Here is a 24,747-nt window from a genome sequence, read left to right as displayed (position 1 = left end):
ATACTGTGTTAATAGTGGGATGGTTTACATACCCTCACGATGCGTGAACCTTGCTGCTTTGTCAGATTTCACGATGTCACTCAAGCGAGGCGGAGTATCCGCACAAATAAGCATAAGCAAGAATTAATTCGATCATCGTGAATGCCAAGCTTGTCAGGTTGAGAGTCGCCCTTTGATCCCCGCAAACAACATGGAGAAGACCCTAGCGGCCCGAAATGCCGACGGCTAAAACAACCAGGGAATGGTAAGCGACCCAGCTTTTGGGTATTTTATATACCGCGTGGGCTTCAACAGGTAATCCTTAACGTTCTGTATTTGGAAACAGCAGACATCAGAAATAATGGCCGATAAAGATTTCGTGGATGTCAAAGCTCTTTTGAGCCAACTCACTCTCAGTGAGAAAGTAGAACTCCTTGCTGGCCAAGGCTCGTTTCGCATGACTGGCCTTGAGCGTCATGGTATTCCTGGTCTTATTGTAAGTCTGGGAGATGGAGGCAATCAGAAAGAAACATTAATCTAACACATATAGACTTCAGATGGACCTCACGGAATCCGAGGCCGGCGATCATTCACACGCGTAAGTGACTAGCGATGTTGACAAAAACACCCCATTAACCCATGCGACTAGATGCCAAGTCCCATGCTACCGTCCGCTACAGGAATGGGCGCAACCTTCAACACTGAACTGATTCACAAGATTGGTAGTCTTCTGGGTGAAGAAGCCAAACACCGGGGCGTCCATGTGCTGTTGGCACCGACACTCTGTCTTCAGCGCTCGCCCTTGATCGGACGTGGTTTCGAGGCCTTTGGTGAAGACCCTTTCCTCAGCGGTACTCTGGGCGCCCACTACATCAATGGTGTTCAAGAACAGGGCGTCGGAACAAGTGTCAAGCATTATGCAGCCCACGATCAATCTGACAACAGTATTGAGGATAACGTGATCATGACGGAGAGGACTCTCAGAGAGGTGCACATGCTTCCTTTCCAGCTTGCACTACGAGGTTCAGATCCTTGGACGATCATGACTTCATATAACAAGATCAACGGAATTCACGTAAGCGAAGACCCTTTACTGATGAAGGAAATCCTTCGCGAAGAGTGGGGATACAAGGGTCTTGTTATGAGTGACTGGTTCGGCACTTACAGCACGTCAGAAGCTATCAACGCCGGTTTAGATCTTGAGATGCCCGGGCCAACAGACTGGAGAGGAAAACGTCTTAATATCGCTGTAGACTCTCGCAAGGTATCCAAAGCAACAGTCGATCAGTCTGTCGAGAATGTCTTGAATCTCGTCAACAAAGTCAAGGCTGGAGAGGTTTCTGGAAAGCCACCTCAGTCGGACACTTCAGAACAGCGAGCCTTGATTCGACAGCTAGTTGCGGAATCAATTGTACTTTTGAAGAACGAAAAGGAAAGGCTGCCGATCAAGAACCCCGAGAAGCTCAAGTACGGACTTATTGGAGATCATGTCAAGAACCCTTCGCTGTGTGGCGGTGGAAGTGCTGAAGTCGAGCCTTACTATGGCATTACTCCGTATGAAGCCATCAAGGAGGTAGTTGGGGAAGATAACATTACTTACACTCCAGGGTGCAATTGTAGGTTTAACATCAAGCTTGAAGTCCAAATCTGTTTACTGACATCGGCATAGCTTTCAGATTCAGTCCGCTCATCAAGGGTCACAGAACACCAGATGACAAAACGGAGGGTTGGCATGTTGAGATTTTCGGGGAGGACCCAGAGGAAAACAAGGATGCTAAGGCAATCGTCTCAACCATTGCGGAGAAGCAGCTGGTTGACGTGCCCGAAAGCTACCACTCGACCATCCCTGCCAAATACTACGTTAAGGCACAGGCCAAGTACACGATCCAAGAATCTGGACGACTCAAGTTCGGTTTCAGCACTTCTGGCAAGGGTAAACTGAATATCGATGGCAAGGATGTCATTGATCTGTGGACGAGTCAACCACCCAAAACAGACTCAACGCCATGCTTCAATCGCCTTTCTATGGAGCGATTCTACGAGGGAGAGTTCCAAAAGGGCCAGGTTCTTGACCTTCAGGTTATTCAGGTCAATGAGAACTTGTCAGGTGGTGTCGGCACTGCGCTGACCCTCACTGGACGCGTTGGTATCTACGAGCTCTATGATGAGGACCAAGGTATCAAAGACGCTGTCGAGCTGGCCAAGAACGTGGATGTCCCAATCGTCATCACGGGACTTTCGTCGGACTTTGAGTACGAAGGAAGCGACCGAAAGCACTTGAACTTGCCCGGTCGAGTTGATGAACTGATTGGGGCTGTTTTGCAAGCCAATCCCAATGCTGTAAGCTGACTATCCTTGATACCATCATTAGTAGAACTTGATCACTGACGCCCATTCTAGATCATCATTACCCAATCTGGACTCCCCATCGAGATGCCATGGGAGTCACAGGCTTCTACACTTTTGCATGCTTGGTTCGGTGGCCAGGAGTGTGGTCATGGAATGGCGGATGTCCTCTTCGGCAAAGCCAACCCATCTGGACGACTATCTTTGACGTTTCCCAAGTCCATCAAGCATACTCCTGCTTATCTGACTTTCTCAAAGGCCGACTACGATATTGTCTACGGCGAAGGAGTCTTCATCGGTCACCGGTACTACGAGATGGTTGATCGAGAGCCTCTATTTTACTTCGGACACGGATTGTCGTACTCGAAATTTGTCTACTCGAGTCTTACAGTCCCTAAGGAATTTGAGTCTTCTGTTGACCACAAGATGCAAGTCACTGTTGACATCAAGAACCAGGGGCCATTTGCTGGAGCCGAAGTTGTGCAGCTGTACATCCACCACGCCAACAGTTCGCTCCAGCGACCTGTAAGGGAACTGAAGGCGTTCAGCAAAGTCTACCTGGATCTGGATGAAACCAAAACGGTTGACTTGGCACTTGATAAGTACTCATTGTCTTTCTGGTGTCAGGAAGCATCCAAGTGGAAGGCCGAGGCTGGAATCTACACAATTATCCTTGCCTCAAGCTCGAACCCCAAAGATGAGATTGCTCGAGAAAGCTTTGCGCTACCCGAAACCTTCTATTGGAAGGGCCTGTGAGGTCAAAACGAATAGTTGGTATACTGTTTTGAGTCAAATTGAAGATTTAATTTTAAATATTACTCGATAATCGAGATATGCGATGACGCTTTGTAGAGATCTATCCTAGAACCCCAATCTTACTTTTTGGTCAAAATAGGGCAAGGAAAAGAAGTGTTGACACGATGAACAGAAGATAAACAGAACATGTAACTTTATCTCGGACTGTACAGCACCTCCGTGGTCGAAACGATCTCAATACCATCTGGTTTCCCCCTCCTCTGGAGCCTCGAGCTGCTTCTTCCCATCTCGTTACTATCAACTGTTGCAGAGACCAAGACCCTGTGGTTACCATTGCTGTTGTCAAAACTTTCCTTGGGCTTGGGCCAGAGTTTGGTTTCATCGTCGTCCACGACCTTTCGCCCCGACTCGGAGTCATCTCCAGATTGAAGCTCGATTGCATCCGCCTGCTTGCGGCTAAGTTGCCTCCTGCTATTGGCAATGGCATGAGATCCACCTGTTGCACCTGATGGACCGTAGCTGGCGCCGTGACTGCTGAACAGAGCCGGTAGAATGCGTTTGAAGAATGGCTTGAGAGAACTGGCGGAGGCACAAATGACACAACCTGTCAATTCCGCATACATCCAGCACAACTCGTATGCTAGACCCCAGGTGTAGTTCAGGCTACTGAATAGCTTGACAGTGAGAACACAGTTGTATATGGCAACAATAATAACGCTGGATAAATCGTCAGTAAGTATGAAAGTCTTCTCATAAGAGGAGTTACTTACAAGCCGCCAGTGGTAAAGAGAAAAAGCAGTGACATCTTCTGTCGTCGTGGAATTTGAAGAGGGATAACGATTCGCAAAGGAAGAAGCAGTATTATCAGATCCATAACGACGTTGGCTACCGAAGCTGCCAGGAAAAAGCCGAATTTATCCACGCACTTTCCTGTTGCTTGTGCAGCAAGATCCCATGAAGCCTTGATTGGTTGGCACCCAAAGAGACTTATCATTGCGTAGATGAGGGCGTATAGACCAAAGAGGCTGATCAATGCGTATAGGATCATTCGAAAGTTCCGTTCGGGCGAGAGGCGGAGGTAGAAGAATAGGAGGGAAATCTTGGCGAGATCGGACGAGAGCATGTAGAAGATGTTGACTGGGATAGTCCACTGGAGAATATTAGTTGTGATACAGGTTTTTGATAAAGGGGATTATACCTTGAGTAACGTCTCGTACTGAGATTGCTTGACCTGCCAAAAGTTGGTAGCACAACCACCCTGAGCCACCACTATTCGTGTAAGTATATCATTCATAATTCTATAATATTTGGTTGACTTACTGCCCATTGTACAAGCATAGAATGCCCAGCATGCCACCAGCGAAGCGCCGGTAAGAACTAGTGGTTATCATCAGCCTCGAATACATGAATAACAGGAAGGGGATAAGCTTACGGTCATCGAGACGAAGAGCGTTCTTCTGCAAACGGACTCTCGTCAATATTCTTAGACCGTAAACGACTGTCGCCAACGTGAACAGACAGGCACCCAGAATAATCTGAGTTGGAGCGCTGCTTCTAGCATCCCATCTGTCCTGGCCCAGCGGCGGGTCCATCATAAACGGATTGGCTTCCATGGTGCTAACACTCAGGCTGGGCCAAGTTAAGGTCGAATTATGGATATGGGTGTGTGTTGTAAGAGTGAAAGGCGAGATGTGTTGCTTCAAGTTCAACTTGGAATCAACCGAGAAGTCAGCCAGCCCTCTTTCCATTCCATCAGGAGGGAGCCGCTAATTAACCTACGGGAAGAACAGGGAGATCTGCAGTTTGATGATTTGTTTGCTTCTGCAGAAAAAAGAAAGAAGCATACCGGGAGGTTAACGGATGCGTACAGTTGATTCTGCGTTGACTCCACTTCACCTCAGGTTCTCAAGGATTATCTTCCCTTGGGCAATGTCATCCCGGGGATGTGGAAGAGAGATTGGAAGGGTTCCATGCCATGGTATCAATTCCAGTCACCATCTAATATTGAAATGCCACAGTGTTGCCACGCAAGTATTCTTTTCCGATAGCGCCCTCTTGTTGGTCTTGTTGTCCAAAGACTTTACTGTTACCACGCAATTGCTTTTCTTACTTCAAAGTTCCCCAGTTCTTCTATGCAATTCGCTCGTGCCGTCCAGTTGAAATGTTAAAACGCTTGCAACGGTCCGCAGGGGGCTGCATCTCTGCATCTTGTCAAGGCCAATCAGTCTTTTGATATCCGCTTCTCCTGCTTCATGTCCCACTCTATACACCAATTGTATGACAGTCCGCACGGTTAGCATGATAACAGACGTGGGTGGCCTGTTTTCAACAACAAGCCAAGACCGATGGATTCCTGGCCTGACCTTGGGACAATGCAGCTCCAGGTTGTTGAAAACTTTCGGAAATAATAACCAACGGTCTGGTCGATCTATTCCCTAAGGGTGGATCTCGTCCGTTCTTGTGGGATGAGACTTGCTTCAGGTACATACAAGGGCTGGTATTCATCCGGACGATTCTGTGATCTGGTTCTTGGAGAAGTATCGTCGTTGGTCATGGCCAGAAACAGTCGGGATAATCCTCATCGTTCCTATCCCTTTCTGTATCAGTGCCCTGGCAGTGCGTATTCCTGTTCGAAAATTCTCAGCTCATGCATTCTTTTGTCTTTTTTGACGATACATCACTTTTTCTTTCTTTTTTGCAATTGTCAGGCATATGCTCTGATTCTGGTTCTTGTACCTTACTTGCTCGGTTATGCAGATTCCTCTTCCCTCGCCCAGGAATAAGTGGACATATGGATACAGAAGCAGCGGCTCCGTTGGTTGGGGAATGGGATTCTCATCCTTGTCGAGAGGTCCACAAGAAATCTGTTCATGTTCATTTGTTCTCACTTCTGCAAGGCCCACATCATAAATGCCAACCTTACAGTGTTGGTCCAGTACGCAATTCCTCGCCTCCCCTGTAGTGCTCCCTCCAGGAACGAAACTCCTGTTTTCCGGGGCAGGGATCCTCTGACCCAGCACCAAGGAAAGAGAGATCCTGCCCCTTTTCGAAGGGAAGCCCGCTGCAGATTTACCAAGCGAGCTCCATAACCCACGAGGATCTTTCCCATCCTCACGGAAGCGCTATTCCCTCGAGGAAAGAGACATCGTGGCGATTCAATCGTTTCCCTGATCCCGACGGCTTTGAGTCAAGATGACCAGGATCCTAATCCCCATTCTGTCCCCATACCAAGGTATTGGCAACCGTTAGGGTTCCTGTATTGTAACAATCTTGCATGCTTGTTCTGTGCCTCATGTGAAAACCCCACTCGGCCACCAAAGCTTCACTTGTTGGAAGATAACGCAAACTCATCTATATAGTCTAGCACTGACCAGTGCCCTTTACGCCTGGTTTCCTAAGTGCAATATTTTTCACAACATCCATATCCCCTTACTCCTTTTAAAATGGCAAACCCATACCCTTTCCAAGACAAGGTCATTGTCGTCTCTGGTGCCAGCCGGGGAACTGGCTTGTCCCTCTCCCGATACCTTCTCACCCGTGGTGCCAAAGTCTCCATGGCAGCGACTTCCAAGGAGAACCTGGAGAAGGCTATTGCTGGTATTGAGCAGGACATTCCCGACGTCAAGGACCGTGTTATCTATTTCCCTACGGATGTTACCAAGCCTGAGGATGTCAAGTTTTGGATCGAGGGCACGGTTGCCAAATGGGGAGAATTGGATGGAGCTGCTAATGTGGCAGGTAAGCTTTCATTTGTTACATAGCCGACAAAGGGTCTGACATTTTATATAGCCAAAATGAACAAGAGTATCCATCCCATCGAGGACCTCGACCTGGAAGAGTTGAAAGAGATGCTTGATGTTAATGTTATCGGCACCTTTAACTGCATCAAGTACGAGATGAAGAATATGAAGCCTGGTGGCAGTATTGTCAACTGCGGTAGCCAACAGGTCAAGTACGCCTCAGGTAATATGGGAGCATACGCTGCCTCGAAGAATGCTATCCGAGGCTTGAGTCAAAGTGCTGCGTATGAAGGTGGAGCCAAGTACCCCAAGAATCCCATCAGAGTCAATCTTCTTTGCCCGTAAGTTCAGCCAAACTGAATCTGCAGTACTGTTTACTGATATTGCTCAGTGGATGCATCGATACAGACATGATCAAGCAGCCTCTGCACTTGCCTAACGGTACGACATGGACCATGACGGAGGACGACAACCTGACATCAATCATCAAGCGTTACTCTAAGCCCGAAGAAGTGGCAGCTTCTATCGCCTTTTTGTTGGGAGACGAGAGCAAGTTCATGACCAAGCAGGAGATTTATGTAGATGGTGGCTGGATGGAAGCTAATTATGTTGCATAAGCGACCGCATAACATCTAAAAATACTAGCATAAATATAATACAATTGTGCAAGTCGCCTTATCGATAAGAATTCTGGACGGACCCTGGCGTGAAACAACTCCAAGAATGCAGGGTAATTCCACAATACTGAGATACCACAACTATTTAAGAACAGGAGGTCAATACTCGTGATGTTTGTGGTGTTGGCACTGAAATAATAACCCTCTTTCCTGTATTTAGAACTAGTTCATCCAGTTTTGCGTCTTTATCTCCTTGTGTCTTATACTTGTTTTGAAGTAATACTTATGTTTAGACACGTTAAATTCTTGGAACTTAGCTATTTTTCGGATGATTGGTAGTAACTGAATCCTTAACCTGATAATTGAAGGGTTGCTGTGACAATGTAAAGATTCTGCTGTAGCAGCCAATCGTATATATATCTATCAAGCTGGAAGAGATATAAGGTTTACATACTGCTCTTTAATCTCTTCCTTCCATGCCTCAAATGTGATAACCCTCTCTCCTATCTTGACAGAGTCATTAGGAACCGCATTGACCTCCTCCGCATCTTTCTTAGGCAGAAAATAGTGCTCATGCTCCCTTTTACAAACATTGTTGTTCAAAGTTCCCTCCTGAAACTTGTTATAGCAGTCAACGCAGAACTGAACCGTACCACTGCAACTCAAACATGTCCAGAACTCACTCACAGATACCCAGCCAACCTCGCAGCCGTCGCACCAAAGGAACTCGCGATCCGGTTTCTCCGGCTCTGACTCAAAGGTAACTTCAAAGGTCTCGCCGTTGACTTCAGCACGCTTCTTCTGCTCTTTCTCGTCCCGGTATTTGGCCAAGTTAGCCTCGTACTCTTCCCAAGCTATGAAACCGTTGGTATGCCGCATCATTTCCATACAGGCACTGATATTGGCATGGTCCCGCATCACAGATAAGATCTGGCTAAGTAGCCAAAGAGAACCATGGTCGTTGTCAGTCCGATCGTCACAAAGCATCTCAAGATTCTCTGTGACGTACGGCTTCAGGATCTGCTTGGCCTTGGCCACATCCCCACGGTAACGAAAGTACTGAGCAAAGCCGATAGTGGATTCCTGGTCGCGCGTCCCAAGAGCCTGAAGCTCCTCATAATGAGCCTCAATCTTGTCAAAGAAGCCCTGCGCTCGTGCTGGGTCGACGTCTTTGCTGGCTATAGCAAGTTCTAACCACGCAGGGACGGTGTGCTTGACCATTGCACGTGTTACCCACTCTCGAGTGTCATCAGTTGCTTCTTTGCGCAGAAGCTCCCAGACCTGTATACCAGCTTCTTCGTGACCTGGGATCTCAAAGAGAGTTTGGCCATACCGGAATCGAAGCTGGTCATCCCATCCGATCCCTTCCAGCTCTGTTTTAGTGGTGGCCTTGGCGATGGCTCGAGCGAACAAAGTATCCAAGAGGTCAAATCTTCCCAACGCGCGAACCATTTTGACGAACATCGGATGGAAGTTGGTGTCGTAAAACTCGTACAAGACAAAGTCACCCGCCGTGTTGGGTCCATCTTCAGGCTCATCAAGAAGTCGGTGAAAGAAGTCCACCATGAGATCCCAGCGCTCGGCCTGAGCATACTTCTGAAGGACACCTTTGAAGCTTTCAAAAAGTTCGATCGACCGGCCCAAGTTGAATATCGTGGAGTAGGTGGCAATTGCCTGCTCCTGCTGCTTCTGATCTGCCCAGTACTTGTCTCCCAGGTCGTAGATGACTCGTGCCAAGATGCCTTTGTGGCCACGTTCCTTCTGCCACTCAGTGTCGCCAACCAGCGTGTCAAAAGCTTTCTGAAGGTTCTGGATGGATTCGTCTCTGGATTCAGTCACACGAGAAAGTGCATACGCAGCGACCCAGCTGTCGGGGTCCATCTCCAGTGCCTTGCGAGCTCTCTCTTCAACCAGAGACTTGGGGATCTTTTCACCTGCAACATAAGATAGGACCAGCGAGGCCTTTGCCTCCCATTTGGAGTCCTTTTTGGTAATGCTTAGTCTTTCGCTTGCCCATTGTTCCACTCGCTGGAAGTCCTCCATGGTCGGTTTGTAGATTGGGTCGATATCCTCGCTAACCGCGCCTTTCTCTTCTTCCTTCTCGATGCTTTCAGCATTCTTAGTCGTCCCGGGCCCCTCCTTTGCGATCGAATCTTTGTCTGTAGTAGCTTGTTCCTAAGATGAATTAGCTTCGTTCCAGGATGTTCCTGCGCAACGCTCTACATACCTTGTTCAATAATGCGCTGAGAAGAATATAGGCCCGAATAGCGTCACGTCTGGTTGTTTCTCTCATGAAAAGGTCCTGGGCCGCTGTCGTTGCAGCAAAACCGAATAAAGCTAGATGGCGATTGCTGCCAGTTTCGAAAGAGACGACCAGTTCATTATCCTTGACGAGCTCCTTGACGGCCGAGTCGTTCAACCATTTCGAAATCGAATCTAATCCTTCGTCTGAAAATATCCAGGTGTCCCAAGTGCCGGGAATGTCGTCCGCTGAAAAGATTACGTCTGAGGCATCCTCAAAGGACATATGGAGACCGAATAAAGAGTCCAAAGCATATTGCTCAGTGAACAATCTGACAAGGTGTTTGCCTGCCTCAGCCTTAATAGACCTGTCTGTCAATGACAGGTCGGCTTTTTCCAGATGCTGCTGGAGATACCACGATGCGTAATAGTGGAGTCTCTCTGTTTTGCTGGTCCGCTCATCCGCGAGACAGGATATGCAGCGCAGGACCATCGTGGCTTCTGCATTGTCCGGGTCTCTGCAGATGTAATTGCCTTTGCGTGTCATCTTGCATTCGAAGAATCGGTCGAAACCAAACTTTTCGTAAAGATCACTTGGACATACTGTTGAGAGGTAATGCTTGATGATGTTGACCTCGGCTGGCTGGATCTCTTTGAAACCACTAGAGCTCTGATCATCTGCCACATCTCGCTTCTTGAGCGGAATCATCTTCTCAACGTTATCCACCTTGTAATCAACAAAGCCTGACTCGGTAGAAAAGATGTTATACTTGGATGCAATCTTGGTCTTTACTGACATGAGTGATGTGCTCCCTCCGGGGCCAGCCTTTAAAGCGAGTGCTGACTCCATCTCGAGCGGGTTGAACCATCTTTTGCCAGCGTTAACCCAGAGGATGATTTCGTTAATTTCAGCAATCTCCTTGGCGGTGCGGGTTTGGTTCAGCTTCTCAATATCAGACTCGATTTGGTCGGGGCGCATGGCACCTGCTGACTCAAGTAACGAGTTGATTTCCTCGGCCTCAGTTGCTGTCGAGACATTGTCAAGTACTCGCCCAATCTTGTAGTAATCTCCCTCCGTAGAGGACTGGAGATCATTAAGAATCTTAGCCCGTAGGTCTGCAACACTTGGTCTCGACATGTCTTTGAGAATCTCCATGCCGTCCATGCGCTTGTTGATATATATCTCAAGATCCTTGCTGTTCGTTTCGCCTAGAATGATCCTCTCCATCTTCACTCCCCCAGCCTTGTTGATAGTTTCAAACAGTTGTTTCTTTCCTGTCAGCAGGATCCGAGTCCGCTGAATGAGAGAATTCTCCGAGAATTTCTGCAAAAAATTGATCAAAACCTCAGCATTATCACCCAGACCGTCGAGAACGATAAAAAGATTTAGATCCATTGCCAAAAGGTCTTGATTGTCGAGGAGAAGTGTTGTCCAAATCTCGAGTGGGCTGTTGAAGTCTTTCATCTTGTCGCAGATATTCGCTACGCTCTTCATGATGGGATCATGAGCGAGAGCTATCTGGCCCATCACATTTCTGGATATGTCAAGGGCATCGTCCTGGATGGTCGTTGACTTGGAGTCTTTGTCAAGAAAATTGTGGGCTATTATGACCTTGGGCCCAGACCCTCTCATCTTCCGCAGGTGAAGTAGAACGTTTGTTGCTAAAAGTGTCTTTCCTGCACCCTCTTCACCTTGGAGGGCCAAAATTTGCTTCGACCCTTGATCGCCCGAGACCCAGGAAGCAAACTTGGGGTCTTGAAAAAGCCATTCACCGCTACCCTCAAACCTGTGCTCCTTGTGCCGCTTCCATGCCTTGTCCCATGGCCCTTGGGAATCAGGTTTCAGGATGGAGGGGTTCAATTCTAGCGCATTAACGACAGTCTGTTTCCATTTCAGTCGTTCACCTTCCAGCTGCTTCTTGTTTCTATCGTCAACCAGACTGTTGTGCACGTTTCGCGTTAGTTGTAAACCATCTCTCGAATTAGCAGCCGCCTCGTTACTAGATTTCCATGTCTGCGCTGAAACAAGCAGATGTTCTTTATCGACGAGGTTCTGCATCTCACTCAGAAGACCCTGCATACCATCGTCGTTTAGGAACATTTGTTTCATAAAAGCGGCAAACTTGCTCCTCTTGGATCGAAGTCCAAGGCTGCGATCGCAGATCTTGACAAAGATTTGGAGATGCTGACAGGCGACTCTTGTAAGCTTGGAGTCCATTACCGGCTTGGTGTAGTATTCGAGACGGTCAAGAAACTCGATACACTTCTCGAGAAGCCCAGCAAGACTCTCAAAGATACCTTCATACCCTTGCCATGCCTGAATGACGAAGGTGAGGGCATTGTAGCATTGGCCAGCAGGAGAAAAGACCTATCAACTCGTAAGCAAAATTTCCTAAACTTGTAGATGTTACTTTCAACATACATAGGAGGCTCCATCTGCGACGATTCCACCCACCGTCTGGATGCACTGGAGCGTTCGGTTGAAAATATTCTTGACGGTGCCGTACTTTTCAGATACGTGTTTGTCTTTGACCTGAGCGTCGTTCAAGTACTGTAGTACATCATTTATGCCGAGCCCTTGCTTGATTTTGGCTGGGTTACCGCCCGCCATTTGCACAACGCGGGCCTCGACATCTTTCCAAATTCGCGCGATTTCTTCGTCGACATTGGCGCCAAATGCAACAGCCTTGACGTCTAAACCGCTGGCAGACACTTCCATAGGAGCTAATGGCAGTATAGAATCAAGATGGGAGAATAATATACGGAAGAGAAAAGAGGACAATGATTGCGCATCTTATCTGGAGCTTTCGGACAATGTATCGTATTTGTAGTTATGCCTCCCCTCCAAGTATTTCTCATTGCAAGGGACGAGGGGCCATGTTGTGTTGGTTGATAAGGCTGAGCTTCGCCGCTACAGCTGAGCTTGAATCTCACGCATTGCAGGTCCGTACGCCTCGCGGGCCAATTGCCAGTTTGTCATAGCCTGTCACTGGGTGTAAAGCAGGGATCGTGCTGACAGGACGATACGAGAATGGGTTGAAAAATAAACCCATTTTGGGGTTGAAATGCTCATGTGAGGGGCTTTTTGGCCCTACTCGGATCATTTGTTCGGAGATAGGGCATATGAGATGTCACAGTCAGTCAAGGGTATAGGCTGACGCCTGGAATCATTTTAACATTAGGAAAGATTATCGCCATTGCTCGTAATTTCTGCAGTACTGCTTCGACCTTTTAGGCAGGTCGAGGTGCCAATAATGGCCTGATAGGCTTCACCTTTTACCTCAACCTTTGAAAAGGAATTGCAGTTAGGTAGTCCTAGGTCCGCTTGTTCCCTCGTCGCTATATATAACAACAGGGTATTTGCAACGTGTTAGGGCAAAAGGAAGCGAAGCCCAGGGCCAGTACGACAAACTATGAGCTATAGTACCACGTATCATGCCTGGTGATATCTGATCAAACGGGGTTTGCCCTTTTTTCCAATATCCTATCCATGGAACATTTGGAGCCGACACAGTCTATGTAGTCGCCTTTACGAAAAGAGACTGGTGGATTGCAACAGGGAATCCTTTCTTGTGATTAAATCCTTGATACCTGACTTCATTTGGCCGTAATTACCACAATAACATACCCAATATCGAGACTCAAGCCAGTTTGAATACCTCGTGATTGGAATATCGTGATTATTTGGGTTCAGGGTAACGTCTTACCATGCTAAACGGTTTAGCGTGGCAAATATGTGCAAATTGCACCAGATAGTATTGGTGGCGGCGAAACGTGTTATCTGACTGCAATTTGCATTGGTATGCAGCGCTAAACGAATAAGGTACTCAAGGTTAAAAAAATGCATAGTTGTTTATTTACGAGGCGGTGAAACATTTCTAGGGATCGTGTGAGACCGTCTGAAATGCTTCCTGTGCCACAAATCACCGCGCGATGTTCCGATCAAAAGAGAATCGAGAGCCCGACAAATGAGTCCTTCCTCTGACTAATGCAAGTAGATCCAGACCTGAGTCTGGTAGATTCGTCTCGTAATAATCTAATTGCTACGACTTTGACCTCAGCCAGCTGACTTAAAGAAGAAGACAAGCTTTGCCCAGGCGGCAACGCACTTGTTCAAGACATTGCAGCAAGTCTCAGTATAATCTAGCGGTAAGTATTTTGAAATGGGATGGCTGGGTCGCATATTCCCTCATCGAACTTCTAGTCAGTCTCAAAGGGATGCATGTTTCTTCATCCCAAGGTCAGGCAAAGGCTATACGCTAGACAAGTTCAACTTGAAAGCCAAGAAGTCTGGGCATCGGCCATTCGGCAACGGCCCTTCCACTTGGGATATGAAGTTGTATTGCCCTATGGACTCCAATTGGGTAGTTGTTGAGGGGGAAGTGAGGTTAAAGCGAGGTTCCGAGACAGTGTCTCACTCTCCCTTCAGCTGCAAAAATGACAGTAGCCTTGTGACTCTGGCGGTGAATTTCCTTCTCAGGGCACATTTGACCGTTGGAAGCCAAGAAAAAGGGTCCTCGGAATTCTATCGTGAGTGCATCCATTGATTCAGATTGTTATTCTGTCACTCTAAGTCCTGGTTTGCCAAGCTAGCGACAATAGAATTATTCTTACTTGATTCCCCGTCAATCTTAGCACATTCTTTGCAAAATTACGAGGTTAGAGGAGGCCAGCGCATCTAAAATCCATTGCTAAAATATGCATAACTGAAACATTGTCGAGGGGCTTGTCTCTCTCTAGAAGTAAATCCCTCTCCATACTGACCGCCTCCCTAGAATCGCCCTACTGACACTTTGATCCGGGGAAATATCGAATTTCCCCAATTCCAAAGCCCCCTTCCCCAGGTTCTAGAACGAGCCTTCGGTGCCTGGGGAGGCGAGAAAGGGACCAGAGCTGGGATTCCCATACACACCAAGGGGGCTCTTGAGTTGGGCAAATCGAGTATAAGAAGGTCCTCAGCTTCCCTCCAAATCAGTTCTTCAGCACAACCAGCATCACTCTTTTACAGCTCGGTTGCGACTGACACTCTTTACCAACCCACTCGACATTCACTCTTTTCTGCAATTTGTTTTTTTATCCAACTTAATACACTCTCTTTTCCGTGATCTCTGTCTGAGTCCTTCAAGATGAGATACTCCCACGCTCTGTCCGGTCTTTTGACCGTGGCCATGAGTGCTTCTGGCTTCGCCCAGATGACTCCTGGTACCACCACTGAGGACTTCACCACCACTGGCGGTATGAACGTTCCCACTTCGGTCACCAGTGCTCTCCCCGACACTGCCATTGACACCACCACCATGACCGATACCATGACTGGTACCATGACCACTATGGTCAAGCCCACCAAGACCGCCAGCCCCGAGGTCTGCTGCTACCAGTGTACCACTGTGTATGACGAGTGTTGTGCCATCCCTGGCGCTGACATCGCCATCTGCAAGGAGAAGTACACTATCTGCCTTGGCTACAACCCATGGGACATTGTCCCTTACGTCGAGCCCACCGTCTGCGTCTACGAGCCTTACCCTCCCAAGCACGACGATGGCAAGTGCGTTTGTGGCACTGGAAGCTGCTTCACCCCCGACATCTGCGCCTACGAATGTACCACCGTTTACGACCAGTGCTGTTCCGTCCCCGGCGCTGATATCGCCATCTGCAAGGAGAAGTACACTGTCTGCCTCGGTTACAACCCATGGGGCGTTACCCCCTACGTCAAGCCCTCCGTCTGCAAGCATGAGAAGCAGTACTACATTGACTACGAGTCCAAGTATGACGAGCACTACTTCTACGAGAAGTACAGCTCTTACTACGAATCTGGTTCTTACTCTTACTCTTCTCACGGCACTTCTTCTTACCACGAGGGTTACTACACCGCTGAATACTGCTGCCTCGAGTGCACTACCATTTACGATGAGTGCTGCGCTATTCCTGGTGCTGATATTGCCATCTGCAAGGAGAAGTACACTGTTTGCCTCGGATACAACCCTTGGGACGTTACCCCCTACGTCAAGCCCTCTGTCTGCAAGCACGAAGAGTCTTACTACAAGGAGTACGAGACCAGCCACGGAAAGGACTACTACAACTCCAAGTACGACAGCTCCAGCCACAAGGAGGTCGAGATCACTGTTGAGGAGTGCTGTGTCCAGTGCACCACTGTCTACGATGAGTGCTGCTTGAACGGCGACATTGAGGTCTGCAAGAAGGAGTACATTGTCTGCCTCGGTTACAACCCCTGGGACGTTGTTCCTTACGTTAAGCCTACCGTCTGCAAGTCCATCAGCTCCGGTTCCAACTCCAAGGGTGACTACGGCCACAAGGAGGTTGAGGTTACTGTTGAGGAGTGCTGTGTCCAGTGCACAACTGTCTACGACGAGTGCTGCCTGAAGGGTGACGTTGAGGTTTGCAAGAAGGAGTACATCGTCTGCCTTGGCTACAACCCTTGGGATGTCGTTCCTTACGTCAAGCCCACTGTCTGCAAGACTGTCACCTCCGGCTCCAACTCCAAGGGCGACACTGGCTACAACGGCAAGGGTGATACTGGTTACAACGGTTCCAAGTCTGGCTCTGAGGAGGAGTGCTGTGTTCAGTGCACCACTGTCTACGATGAGTGCTGCTCCATTGACGGCCACGACATTGAGACCTGCAAGAGCGAGTACACCGTCTGCCTTGGCTACAACCCCTTCGATGTTACCCCCTACGTCAAGCCTACTGTCTGCAAGCACGAGAGCTCCGGTTCCAACTCCAAGACCGGTGGTGACTCTGGCTACAACGGCAAGGGCGGCAACTCTGGTTCCAACTCCAAGACTGGCGGCGACAAGTCTGGCAGCAACAGCAAGTCCAACTCTGGATCTGACGAGGAGTGCTGTGTTCAGTGCACCACTGTCTACAAGGCCTGCTGTGACGCTTCTGGTGCTATCATCGAGACCTGCAAGGAGGCCTACTCTGTCTGCCTCGGATACAGCCCCTGGGATGTTACCCCTTACGTCGAGCCTACTGTGTGCAAGCACGGAAAGCCTTCTGGCGATGATGTTGTCATTGTCTCTGGCGGTGACCGTGTCCGCCCCGTTCTGGCTCTCATTGCCGTCGGTGCCTTCGCTCTGCTCTGTTAGTATTTCCCCCGCCCCCAACTCCATCGTCAACTCACACTAACGCCCTTTCAGAAATGCATTGTACCTGACCTGGTGCACGCGCAATTTTCGCTTCGAAGTTCTACTTACACTCCGTTGCATTTGGGGCTCCCGCGTCTTCACTTCTTACCTTCTTAGTGGGCAGCCTGTTCTGTGCAGTGGATGTTTACCTTATTATCTTTCATGATCTTATGTTTTATGGGTGCCTTTGTCGAGTATGTGGGCCTAAAATAGTTTACGATAGAAACGTATGTAATATCGACGACTGGATGGAGATTCTCTGTTTCGCGGTGGTCCTTGGGGCTTTGGGGAACGATTTGTATTCCATAGTCTTTAGACTCTGTGTTCAGAGTTCAATTTAATTCTCTGTCAGCTACTTTGCGTCTTTTGCGAATGGTGAAATGGCTGTGTCATGCAATTGCTTTGTTCATTTCTTTTTACTTTTCTCACGGTCTTTTCCCCCAATCCTAATCCCTGCTCAGAGTCTGCTAATGTAACTGTAACGCGTAACAAAGTCAATTCACCCTTTGTACACGAAGCATCTGACCACAAACTCCAGCGCAACGCTAAGCCAGTGGAGAAATGGAAGATTGGGGGAAACCTCGAAACTTGTATTCCCCGGATTTACTCAGAGTGCATGCGGAAAATATTAATCCACCAAGAACATGCCCTGACAGCGATCTAGAGGTGACTATAAATCGATCGATATAACCCTGCTATACTGATTCGAGTCAACTTCTATGGGGAAACGGCAATGGGCTTGAAACGGCCGAAACCAACAGCGGAGCTTTACACTCCGGGGGGCAGAGAAGCTAACCCCCAGATTGAAGTGGCATTGATCCTTGACAAAATAGCCTCGTATTTTCGTCAAGGCTTTTTCTCCACCAATCATGTAAAATGACTACCACTCTGAGTTTAAGGTTTAAGGCTGCACTCTACTCTACATGAGAATGCATCAGAAGATGCAAGTATCAGGGGTTTCGCACACGGCCATGATATATAAGTCCTCCTCCGGCCACTGTCACCTTCGCTTACCCATTGGCCTGCCTCGATCCCTTCTGACCTACACATCACCATGAAGATCTTTGCAACACTCAACTTCATCACTGCGGTGCTGGCCGCTAGCCGAACCACTGCACCCAGTGGATGTATCACGGTCAAGAAGGGAGGCCAATTCGGTACCATTCAGTCTGCGGTCAACTCTCTTTCGACCACTGCCTCGGGATCCCAATGCATCTTCATCGATCAGGGAACCTATAATGAGCAGGTTCTTGTTTCTGCGCGCAACGCCCAGCTGACCATTTACGGATACACCACCGACACAAGCGGCTATGCTGGTAACAAGGTCACCATCACAGCGAAGAAGAGTCAAGCAGATGGCCTCAACAACGACGGAACTGCCACGCTTCGCGTCAAGGCTGCAAACTTTAAACTATACAACGTCAACGTTGCCAACACTTATGGAAAGGGCAGCCAAGCTGTCGCTCTGAGCGCGTATGCCGATAGCGGATACTAGTAAGCATCATTTGGAGTATTTATTAAAGCTTTTCTGACTCTCTTATAGCGGTGTCGCTCTCACCGGTTTCCAAGATACCCTCCTTGCCAACGAGGGATACCAGTTGTACTCCAAGTGCATGATTGCTGGTGCCACTGACTTTATCTTTGGTCAGCGCGCGTCTGTCTGGTTCGAGAAGAACGACCTTCGCGTTGTTTCTGCCTCAGTCGGCTACATCACTGGTAAGTCTAGCAACAAAGAACTTCAGAGCATCACTAACGAAAGTAGCCAACGGCCGAGACTCTGACTCCAACCCGTCCAACTATGTCTTCAACAACTGCAACATCGCCGCTGCCGCCGGCAACAACGTCGCCAACGGCGCCTACTACCTTGGCCGACCCTGGAGACAATACGCCCGTGTGACATTCCAAAAGACCAGCATGAGCGCTGTTATCCACCCCGCTGGATGGTCGATCTGGAACAAGGGCGAAGAGAACACTGGTCACGTCCAGTTCAACGAGTTCGGCAACACAGGCGCTGGCTCTACCGGTGCCCGTGCTTCATTCTCTAAGAAGCTCAGCTCTGCTGTTTCTATCTCCACTGTCCTGACATCCAGCTACGCTTCCAAGGGCTTTTATGATGCTTCTTACATGTAAAAGAATCACCTATCGAGGGAGAAGCTAGGCTAGCAGATGCTCCTATTTGTGCGTTTTATCGCGAGGACGTCACTATTCATTGTACATATTGAATTCAAGTTGTTAACATAACTTGGTCGCATGAATAAAAATTTGATAAATTTTGAGTCCTTTAACTATTCAATCACATGTTTATGTGTCATGCTGAGTTTCATTATTACTTGTGTGGCTATATCACATAGTTAATATGAAACAAGACTCCGCAAACCCCTTGTCTACTGGAGGGATTTCCGACCAAGATTTTCCGCGAAACGATGAGAGATCGATGAGATCAGATCGTGAGAAAAAGAAAAGAAAAGAAACATATTTACTCTGGTTACTTGTTGTCTCCAGATGAGAGCCGAGTCTCAATCCACTGTGGTAGGTAGCTTAGACTGAAAGTGGCATAGTGATGCAGGATCCTTGTAAGTTTCTTGAGCAATAGAAATCGATCTAGTTGTTGTTCCAAGTAAGAGCAATTCATCAACAATGTATCTACGTCGCAGATAGTGGGATGGTGGTCGAAGATGAGCTCTGTTATGAAGGCATCACGACATCGACAACACAAAGCGACCGTGGTGTAGTGGTTAGCATTAACGCCTTCCATTCAAAAGGTAGCGTTAGAGAGGGGTTCGATTCCCTTCGGTCGCATTTCTTTTTCCTCTGGGATGCTGTATGTGTCTGTATTTATGTTTTGTCCATGGTAGGGGGCTGTTTTGATCGCTGTGAACACACGCTTCGTTATGTCTGTTGAGCGGTTGACCAGTAATTTTGGGTAGAAGACTTGCTCATCATTCGCTCCGTAGACCCGCTTTTATATGGCATATGTTATGTCGTCCAATGTCCTCGAAGCTGGGGGCCGCAACAATAATCACCCATGAACATGATCCAAACAGTCTGCTGGTTCCATGTCCCTGATTCCTTCTATGGATGATCTAACTTGTCTCAGTTAACTGATAACTATCCCACATTTGGCACAGCCTGATGGGACTGAATCTGACCGGACTACAATGGTAACGCTGGACTAATGTCTTGCCAAGTTGACATATGTGATACCACCACCTTTGGGTATGTGTCCATATCTCTCGAGTACGCATCGAGAACCAACTGGAAGTTATTCATGTCAAGAGGGACTTAACTCCCATGGTTTCCAAGTCTTCCGCAAGGGATTCTGTTAGTTGCGATATGGCGCAGTCTAGTCTCGGCGAAGCTCAAGTCAAGGCCAGTGCTTGTATCTGCCAACAAGAACATTATACCTTTCAAATGAATTGGCTTATAACTTATGATAATGACTACAAAGAATTACCATATACGGAAGGTGTCGATGTTGAAAGATATCTAGCCTCCGCCTTTCAACGACCAGACCCACTACGCCCAACCTCGACATCCGCCCTAGCAAGACATGATGTGGGCAGACCGAATTCTTTTTGTGAGAACGACACGTTTAGCCAGTCACCGTAATAGCGTGACTCTATTGAAAGCCACATTTTACAACCCCGGTTGGTTCATGCATCTCGGCTTGATCTAGCTTCGATATAGTCACGCCTTGGCTTAACATATAAACTACGATGCTCACAAGTGGGTTTACTACTGACATATAAACAAATCGATGTTCTACGGTGCGGGTAAAAGGCAACATTGATGAGTGTGACAAACTATTATCTAATGGTTACCCCATTTGAGCTTTATTGACTCCACCATATTCGCCTTTCAACGACAAGACTGTCAATCATCCCCAAACACCGAGAGTCTCCGAACATGATCAACTCTACTTATCAATCGTTCCGAGTCTCACTATGCCGTTTGGAACAAAACGAACAAAGACTTCTTTCGCTCCGCTTGTCCTCGTGGTTACTTGTTCTCGCTTTAGCAGAAGACTCTCCACCTAGACCATGATGGACTTGCACATTAAATCAGACCCTCAACAGGAGGCCCACGAGTCAGCACCCTCAACCAAGTCTTTCCAACACAGTCCCGAAGCCACGGGCACAGAACTTGAACGAGCTCTCCATGGCCGCCATCTCCAGTTCATCGCCATAGGCGCTGCCGTCGGCACCGGTCTTTTCATCGGAACAGGAAACGCCCTGGCGACGGCTGGTCCTGTATCGCTTCTCATTGCCTTTATCTTTGTTGGAACGCTCTTGTTCTCAGTTATGACAGCGCTTGGCGAAATGGCAGCATATATCCCTGTCGCGGGCGCCTTTACTACATACGCGACGCGCTTCCTCGACCCCACGTTTGGCTTCGCTATGGGCTGGATTTACTGGTTCAGCTGGTCAATCACTTTTGCTCTTGAATTAACAGCGGCTGGCTTGATCATCCAATATTGGGAGAAGGACCTTAGTATCGGAATTTGGATTACTGTGTTTTGGTTTCTCTTCACAGCAGCCAATTTCATGCCTGTCCGCTGGTTTGGAGAATTCGAGATGTGGTTCTCGAGCATCAAAGTCATCACGATCATCGGTTTTATCATATTTTCGATATGTGTCAACGCAGGTGTCGGAGACCAAGGATATATCGGGTTCAAATACTGGAAAGACCCTGGTGCGTTCAATGAGCACATCGTCGAGGGCGACATTGGACGATTTGTTGGATTCTGGTCTGTTTTGATCACCGCAGGCTTCAGCTATCAGGGGTCTGAGTTGGTGGCTATCGGAGCAGGCGAAACGAAAGATCCCCGGAAGACTATTCCCTCGGCAATGCGCTGGACCTTTTGGGGAGTATTTTCAATATTTATCGCCACAGTCTTCTTCCTTGGTCTGAATATTCCCTCAACCGAGAAAGGCCTCCTCAGTGGATCGCATGACGCCTCAGCATCCCCTCTTGTCATCGTCACCCAGCTGGCCGGAGTACCAATTCTTCCATCAATTCTCAACGCAGTGCTATTGACTGCTGTTTTGACTGCAGCCAACTCGGATGTGTATTCCAGCAGCCGAATCCTCATCTCGCTTGCCGACTCGGGCCATGCACCTAAGTTTTTGAAGAAAACAAATCGGTTTGGAACGCCATACAATGCTGTCGGTGTCTGTGCAGCTGTTGGGTTCTTGTCATTCCTCAACCTGTCAAACAATGGCACTGTTGTGTTCAACTGGTTCCTGAGCATTACCTCTGTTGCAGGGTTTATTGCCTGGGCTATCATTTCCCTCTGTCATATCCGGTTTATGAAGGCTCTTTCGCTTCAAGGCATACCTCGTACTGGCCTACCCTATGTCGCTCCTTTGCAGCCATATCTATCTTGGTATGGCTTGTTCTTCAGTACTTTGATCATAATCACTAGCGGGTTTGAGGTATTCATTGAATGGGATACCAGCAAGTTCTTCACCAACTATATTAGCTTGATTTTATTCCTCGTTATGGTTATTGGTCACAAGTTGATTTTCAGAACCAAGACGGTGCCGTTAAGCGAGATGGATCTCATTACTGGAAGCGAACTATAATTAGAGATCTAGATTCATGACATACATAAGAAAGAGTCCTTTTTATAGCCCGATTTATTTTTAACGCGTTTGATCTATCAACATCAGGAGTAGACAATCTATTATCAGCAATAATTATTTGAACGGGGTACTCTCTATAAATCTCCCCCAAACTATGTCTATCAACTTACAAAACTAGATACACGATAACGCTTCTCCCCTGTTACACCTTATTACTATATGATACTGACCACGCGTCATCAACAATCTCCCTTCAAACCTATTCGTATTTCTGTTGTCCGTCCTAGTGATAAGTGTCCACCAAGACTTTACAAGTGGAGGTCCTGGTACGGCACCACCAATCAACGCGACGCATCTAATGCCGAAGATCCCGTTGCTGAATAAGCAGATTGTCCCTGGTATCTTCCATCAGATCGGGTTTAGGCCTGTTCTTCTTGACAACAAGTCACAAACATCAAAGATCCTGCTAGACAGGACGGCATTGAGATGTTTGGTGGCGCGTTGAGTCAAATGATGGTACAGAAACAGCTGTTGCTGCTCAGTCTTGCCAGCATCTTTGTTCCCGCGGCCTCGGAAGCGTCGGGCCTAAATCGCTGTCCCGACTATGTTGCCAGTCATGGTGAGTTATATCGCGAATTCTTTGTTCACCAAGATTAATAAATATCGCAGCGCCTTTAGTATGGCTGCACCCGGAAGATCGCTTCATGCCGAGCGATCTCGCGGCTCACATCTCCAACACAATCCCCAAACTTGATGGACAGCCAATCAGCGGCCCATCTTCACTCGACCTAGAGAATCTGGGAGACCTCAATGGTTATGGAGGTGAAGAAGTTGCTCTCACTTCCAAGGAGGACCCTTTGACATATCCAACTTGGATTTTAGGCGAGGCGCCCGATGCCAAAGGGAAAATCCACAATTCTGTGCCCTGCGCTGTGATTTTGGTTGAGAAGAGCGATATAGATGTCGACGCTTTCTACTTCTATTTCTATTCATTCAACGAGGGACCAAATATCACTCAAGTCCTGGAGCCAATAAATCGCTTTATCGCAGGTGACCACTTATCAACCGGGATACACTTTGGCAATCATGTTGGAGATTGGTTAGTGAGCTTCGTACCGAAACAGAAACCGAACTGACATTTCGTCCCAGGGAACACAACATGGTCAGGTTTCACAACGGTACCCCCGTTGGTGTATACTATAGCCAGCATGTCGATGGCGTTGGTTTCAAGTGGGACAGCTCGAAGATCAACATTACTGATGGCAGAGTACGTGAACAAGAACCACCATTGCATCTTCGGGATATCCACTGACTGAAAACATAGCCTGTCGTCTACAGTGCCGCCGGTTCTCATGCCAACTATCCATCAAAAGGGTACGCCATTCCATCTCACTTGCTTGTAACCAATACTTATCATACCATAGGCATCAAATTCACAATGCAGCCTTGTTCGATTACTGCGATGAGGGCAAGATATGGGACCCCGTCCTATCGGCCTACTTCTACCGCTTTAACCCTGATACCACAACCATCACACCGATAGTCTCTCCTCTCCAGCCATCTGCGACGGAACCTGCTCAGAACCTGACCTCGTGGTTTGACTTTGTTGGTCACTGGGGAGATATCAGGTACCCAGACTCTGATCCACGTCAGAAAACAGTTCCGCACTTTGGCCTCAAGCGCTTCAACTCTGGACCCAATGGTCCACGTTTCAAGCATCTTGTTCGTAAAGGCCTGGTACGCGATCATCCGCGAATGACGGGCTGGAAAGAATGGGCCGTTAGTATTTTCATGGCGTGGTATCCGTGCTGTATCAGAGGCTGGAGATTATGGAGATCGTTGGGAATTATGGCTGTTGCGGTGTCGGTATTTGTACTTGCACTCATATTCGGAATTAGGAAGTATAAGACTTGGAGGCAGAGGATGGCCTACACCAAGCTTGGGGATGATGATATCGCTATGAATGAGCTGGGAAGGCAGGAAGAGTGTTTGGTATCGTCAGATTCCGATAGCGATGATGAGGATGACTATAGACGAGATAGATGCGAGGCGATGATGAGAGGATAGATAGATCGTTTCTTGCGTGCGATAGAAATTTCATTGTAGTATATAGTTTTTATCTAGACACCTCAATCACACCATGTCTCAGGTAGATCAAGAAGAAATCAACTGCACTGTCAGTTTTGAGTGGCAGGACAAACATCTAGATGTCTCACGACAGCAAAAAGACAAAAGATAACATACAACAGCGGGGATTCGCTGGTCGTCACCGACCCAACTACTAATCCGCCCCTTACCAGCTTGACTATGGGAGAGCGGACGGGATCCCGCATTTTCT

At 48.0% G+C, this 24,747-nt stretch overlaps 8 protein-coding genes across 8 annotated transcripts, besides 1 other annotated feature; 6 read left to right on the top strand and 2 right to left on the bottom strand.

Annotated features, from left to right (window-relative positions):
* Positions 1 to 340: 340 nt before the first annotated feature.
* On the top strand, positions 341 to 3,081 carry FPSE_08392 (uncharacterized protein; the record flags this gene model as incomplete). The annotated part of the gene is made up of 5 exons (XM_009261510.1): positions 341 to 475; positions 530 to 577; positions 629 to 1,595; positions 1,649 to 2,319; positions 2,380 to 3,081. 5 exons carry the CDS (start codon positions 341 to 343, stop codon positions 3,079 to 3,081), a joined length of 2,523 nt encoding a protein of 840 aa, XP_009259785.1.
* A 194-nt stretch (positions 3,082 to 3,275) lies between these two features.
* Positions 3,276 to 4,694, bottom strand: FPSE_08393 (uncharacterized protein; the record flags this gene model as incomplete). The annotated part of the gene is made up of 5 exons (XM_009261511.1): positions 3,276 to 3,798; positions 3,852 to 4,231; positions 4,280 to 4,350; positions 4,402 to 4,458; positions 4,514 to 4,694. The coding sequence occupies 5 exons, from the start codon at positions 4,692 to 4,694 to the stop codon at positions 3,276 to 3,278; spliced, it is 1,212 nt and encodes a 403-aa protein (XP_009259786.1).
* A 1,830-nt stretch (positions 4,695 to 6,524) lies between these two features.
* On the top strand, positions 6,525 to 7,438 carry FPSE_08394 (uncharacterized protein; the record flags this gene model as incomplete). The annotated part of the gene is made up of 3 exons (XM_009261512.1): positions 6,525 to 6,819; positions 6,871 to 7,162; positions 7,213 to 7,438. The coding sequence occupies 3 exons, from the start codon at positions 6,525 to 6,527 to the stop codon at positions 7,436 to 7,438; spliced, it is 813 nt and encodes a 270-aa protein (XP_009259787.1).
* A 222-nt stretch (positions 7,439 to 7,660) lies between these two features.
* FPSE_08395 (uncharacterized protein) lies at positions 7,661 to 12,732 on the bottom strand (the record flags this gene model as incomplete). Its single annotated transcript, XM_009261513.1, has 7 exons — positions 7,661 to 7,703; positions 7,893 to 8,050; positions 8,126 to 9,613; positions 9,666 to 12,047; positions 12,102 to 12,403; positions 12,614 to 12,662; positions 12,697 to 12,732. 7 exons carry the CDS (start codon positions 12,730 to 12,732, stop codon positions 7,661 to 7,663), a joined length of 4,458 nt encoding a protein of 1,485 aa, XP_009259788.1.
* Positions 12,733 to 14,805: 2,073 nt separating this feature from the next.
* On the top strand, positions 14,806 to 16,785 carry FPSE_08396 (uncharacterized protein; the record flags this gene model as incomplete). Its single annotated transcript, XM_009261514.1, has 1 exon — positions 14,806 to 16,785. One exon carries the CDS (start codon positions 14,806 to 14,808, stop codon positions 16,783 to 16,785), a length of 1,980 nt encoding a protein of 659 aa, XP_009259789.1.
* Positions 16,786 to 17,878: 1,093 nt separating this feature from the next.
* On the top strand, positions 17,879 to 18,954 carry FPSE_08397 (uncharacterized protein; the record flags this gene model as incomplete). Its single annotated transcript, XM_009261515.1, has 3 exons — positions 17,879 to 18,318; positions 18,368 to 18,540; positions 18,587 to 18,954. 3 exons carry the CDS (start codon positions 17,879 to 17,881, stop codon positions 18,952 to 18,954), a joined length of 981 nt encoding a protein of 326 aa, XP_009259790.1.
* A 1,913-nt stretch (positions 18,955 to 20,867) lies between these two features.
* LYP1 lies at positions 20,868 to 22,409 on the top strand (the record flags this gene model as incomplete). Its single annotated transcript, XM_009261516.1, has 1 exon — positions 20,868 to 22,409. The coding sequence occupies one exon, from the start codon at positions 20,868 to 20,870 to the stop codon at positions 22,407 to 22,409; it is 1,542 nt and encodes a 513-aa protein (XP_009259791.1).
* A 513-nt stretch (positions 22,410 to 22,922) lies between these two features.
* Positions 22,923 to 24,476, top strand: FPSE_08399 (uncharacterized protein; the record flags this gene model as incomplete). Its single annotated transcript, XM_009261517.1, has 5 exons — positions 22,923 to 23,028; positions 23,079 to 23,508; positions 23,559 to 23,676; positions 23,734 to 23,783; positions 23,834 to 24,476. 5 exons carry the CDS (start codon positions 22,923 to 22,925, stop codon positions 24,474 to 24,476), a joined length of 1,347 nt encoding a protein of 448 aa, XP_009259792.1.
* Positions 24,477 to 24,646: 170 nt separating this feature from the next.
* Positions 24,647 to 24,746: a repeat region.
* Position 24,747: the final 1 nt, after the last annotated feature.

This window comes from Fusarium pseudograminearum, chromosome 2, assembly GCF_000303195.2.
Source record: "Fusarium pseudograminearum CS3096 chromosome 2, whole genome shotgun sequence".
In the NCBI taxonomy this organism is placed as follows: Eukaryota; Fungi; Ascomycota; class Sordariomycetes; order Hypocreales; family Nectriaceae; genus Fusarium; species Fusarium pseudograminearum.
The sequence above is the reverse complement of the archived record's forward strand: the minus strand, read 5'-3'. Positions and strand labels throughout refer to the sequence as shown.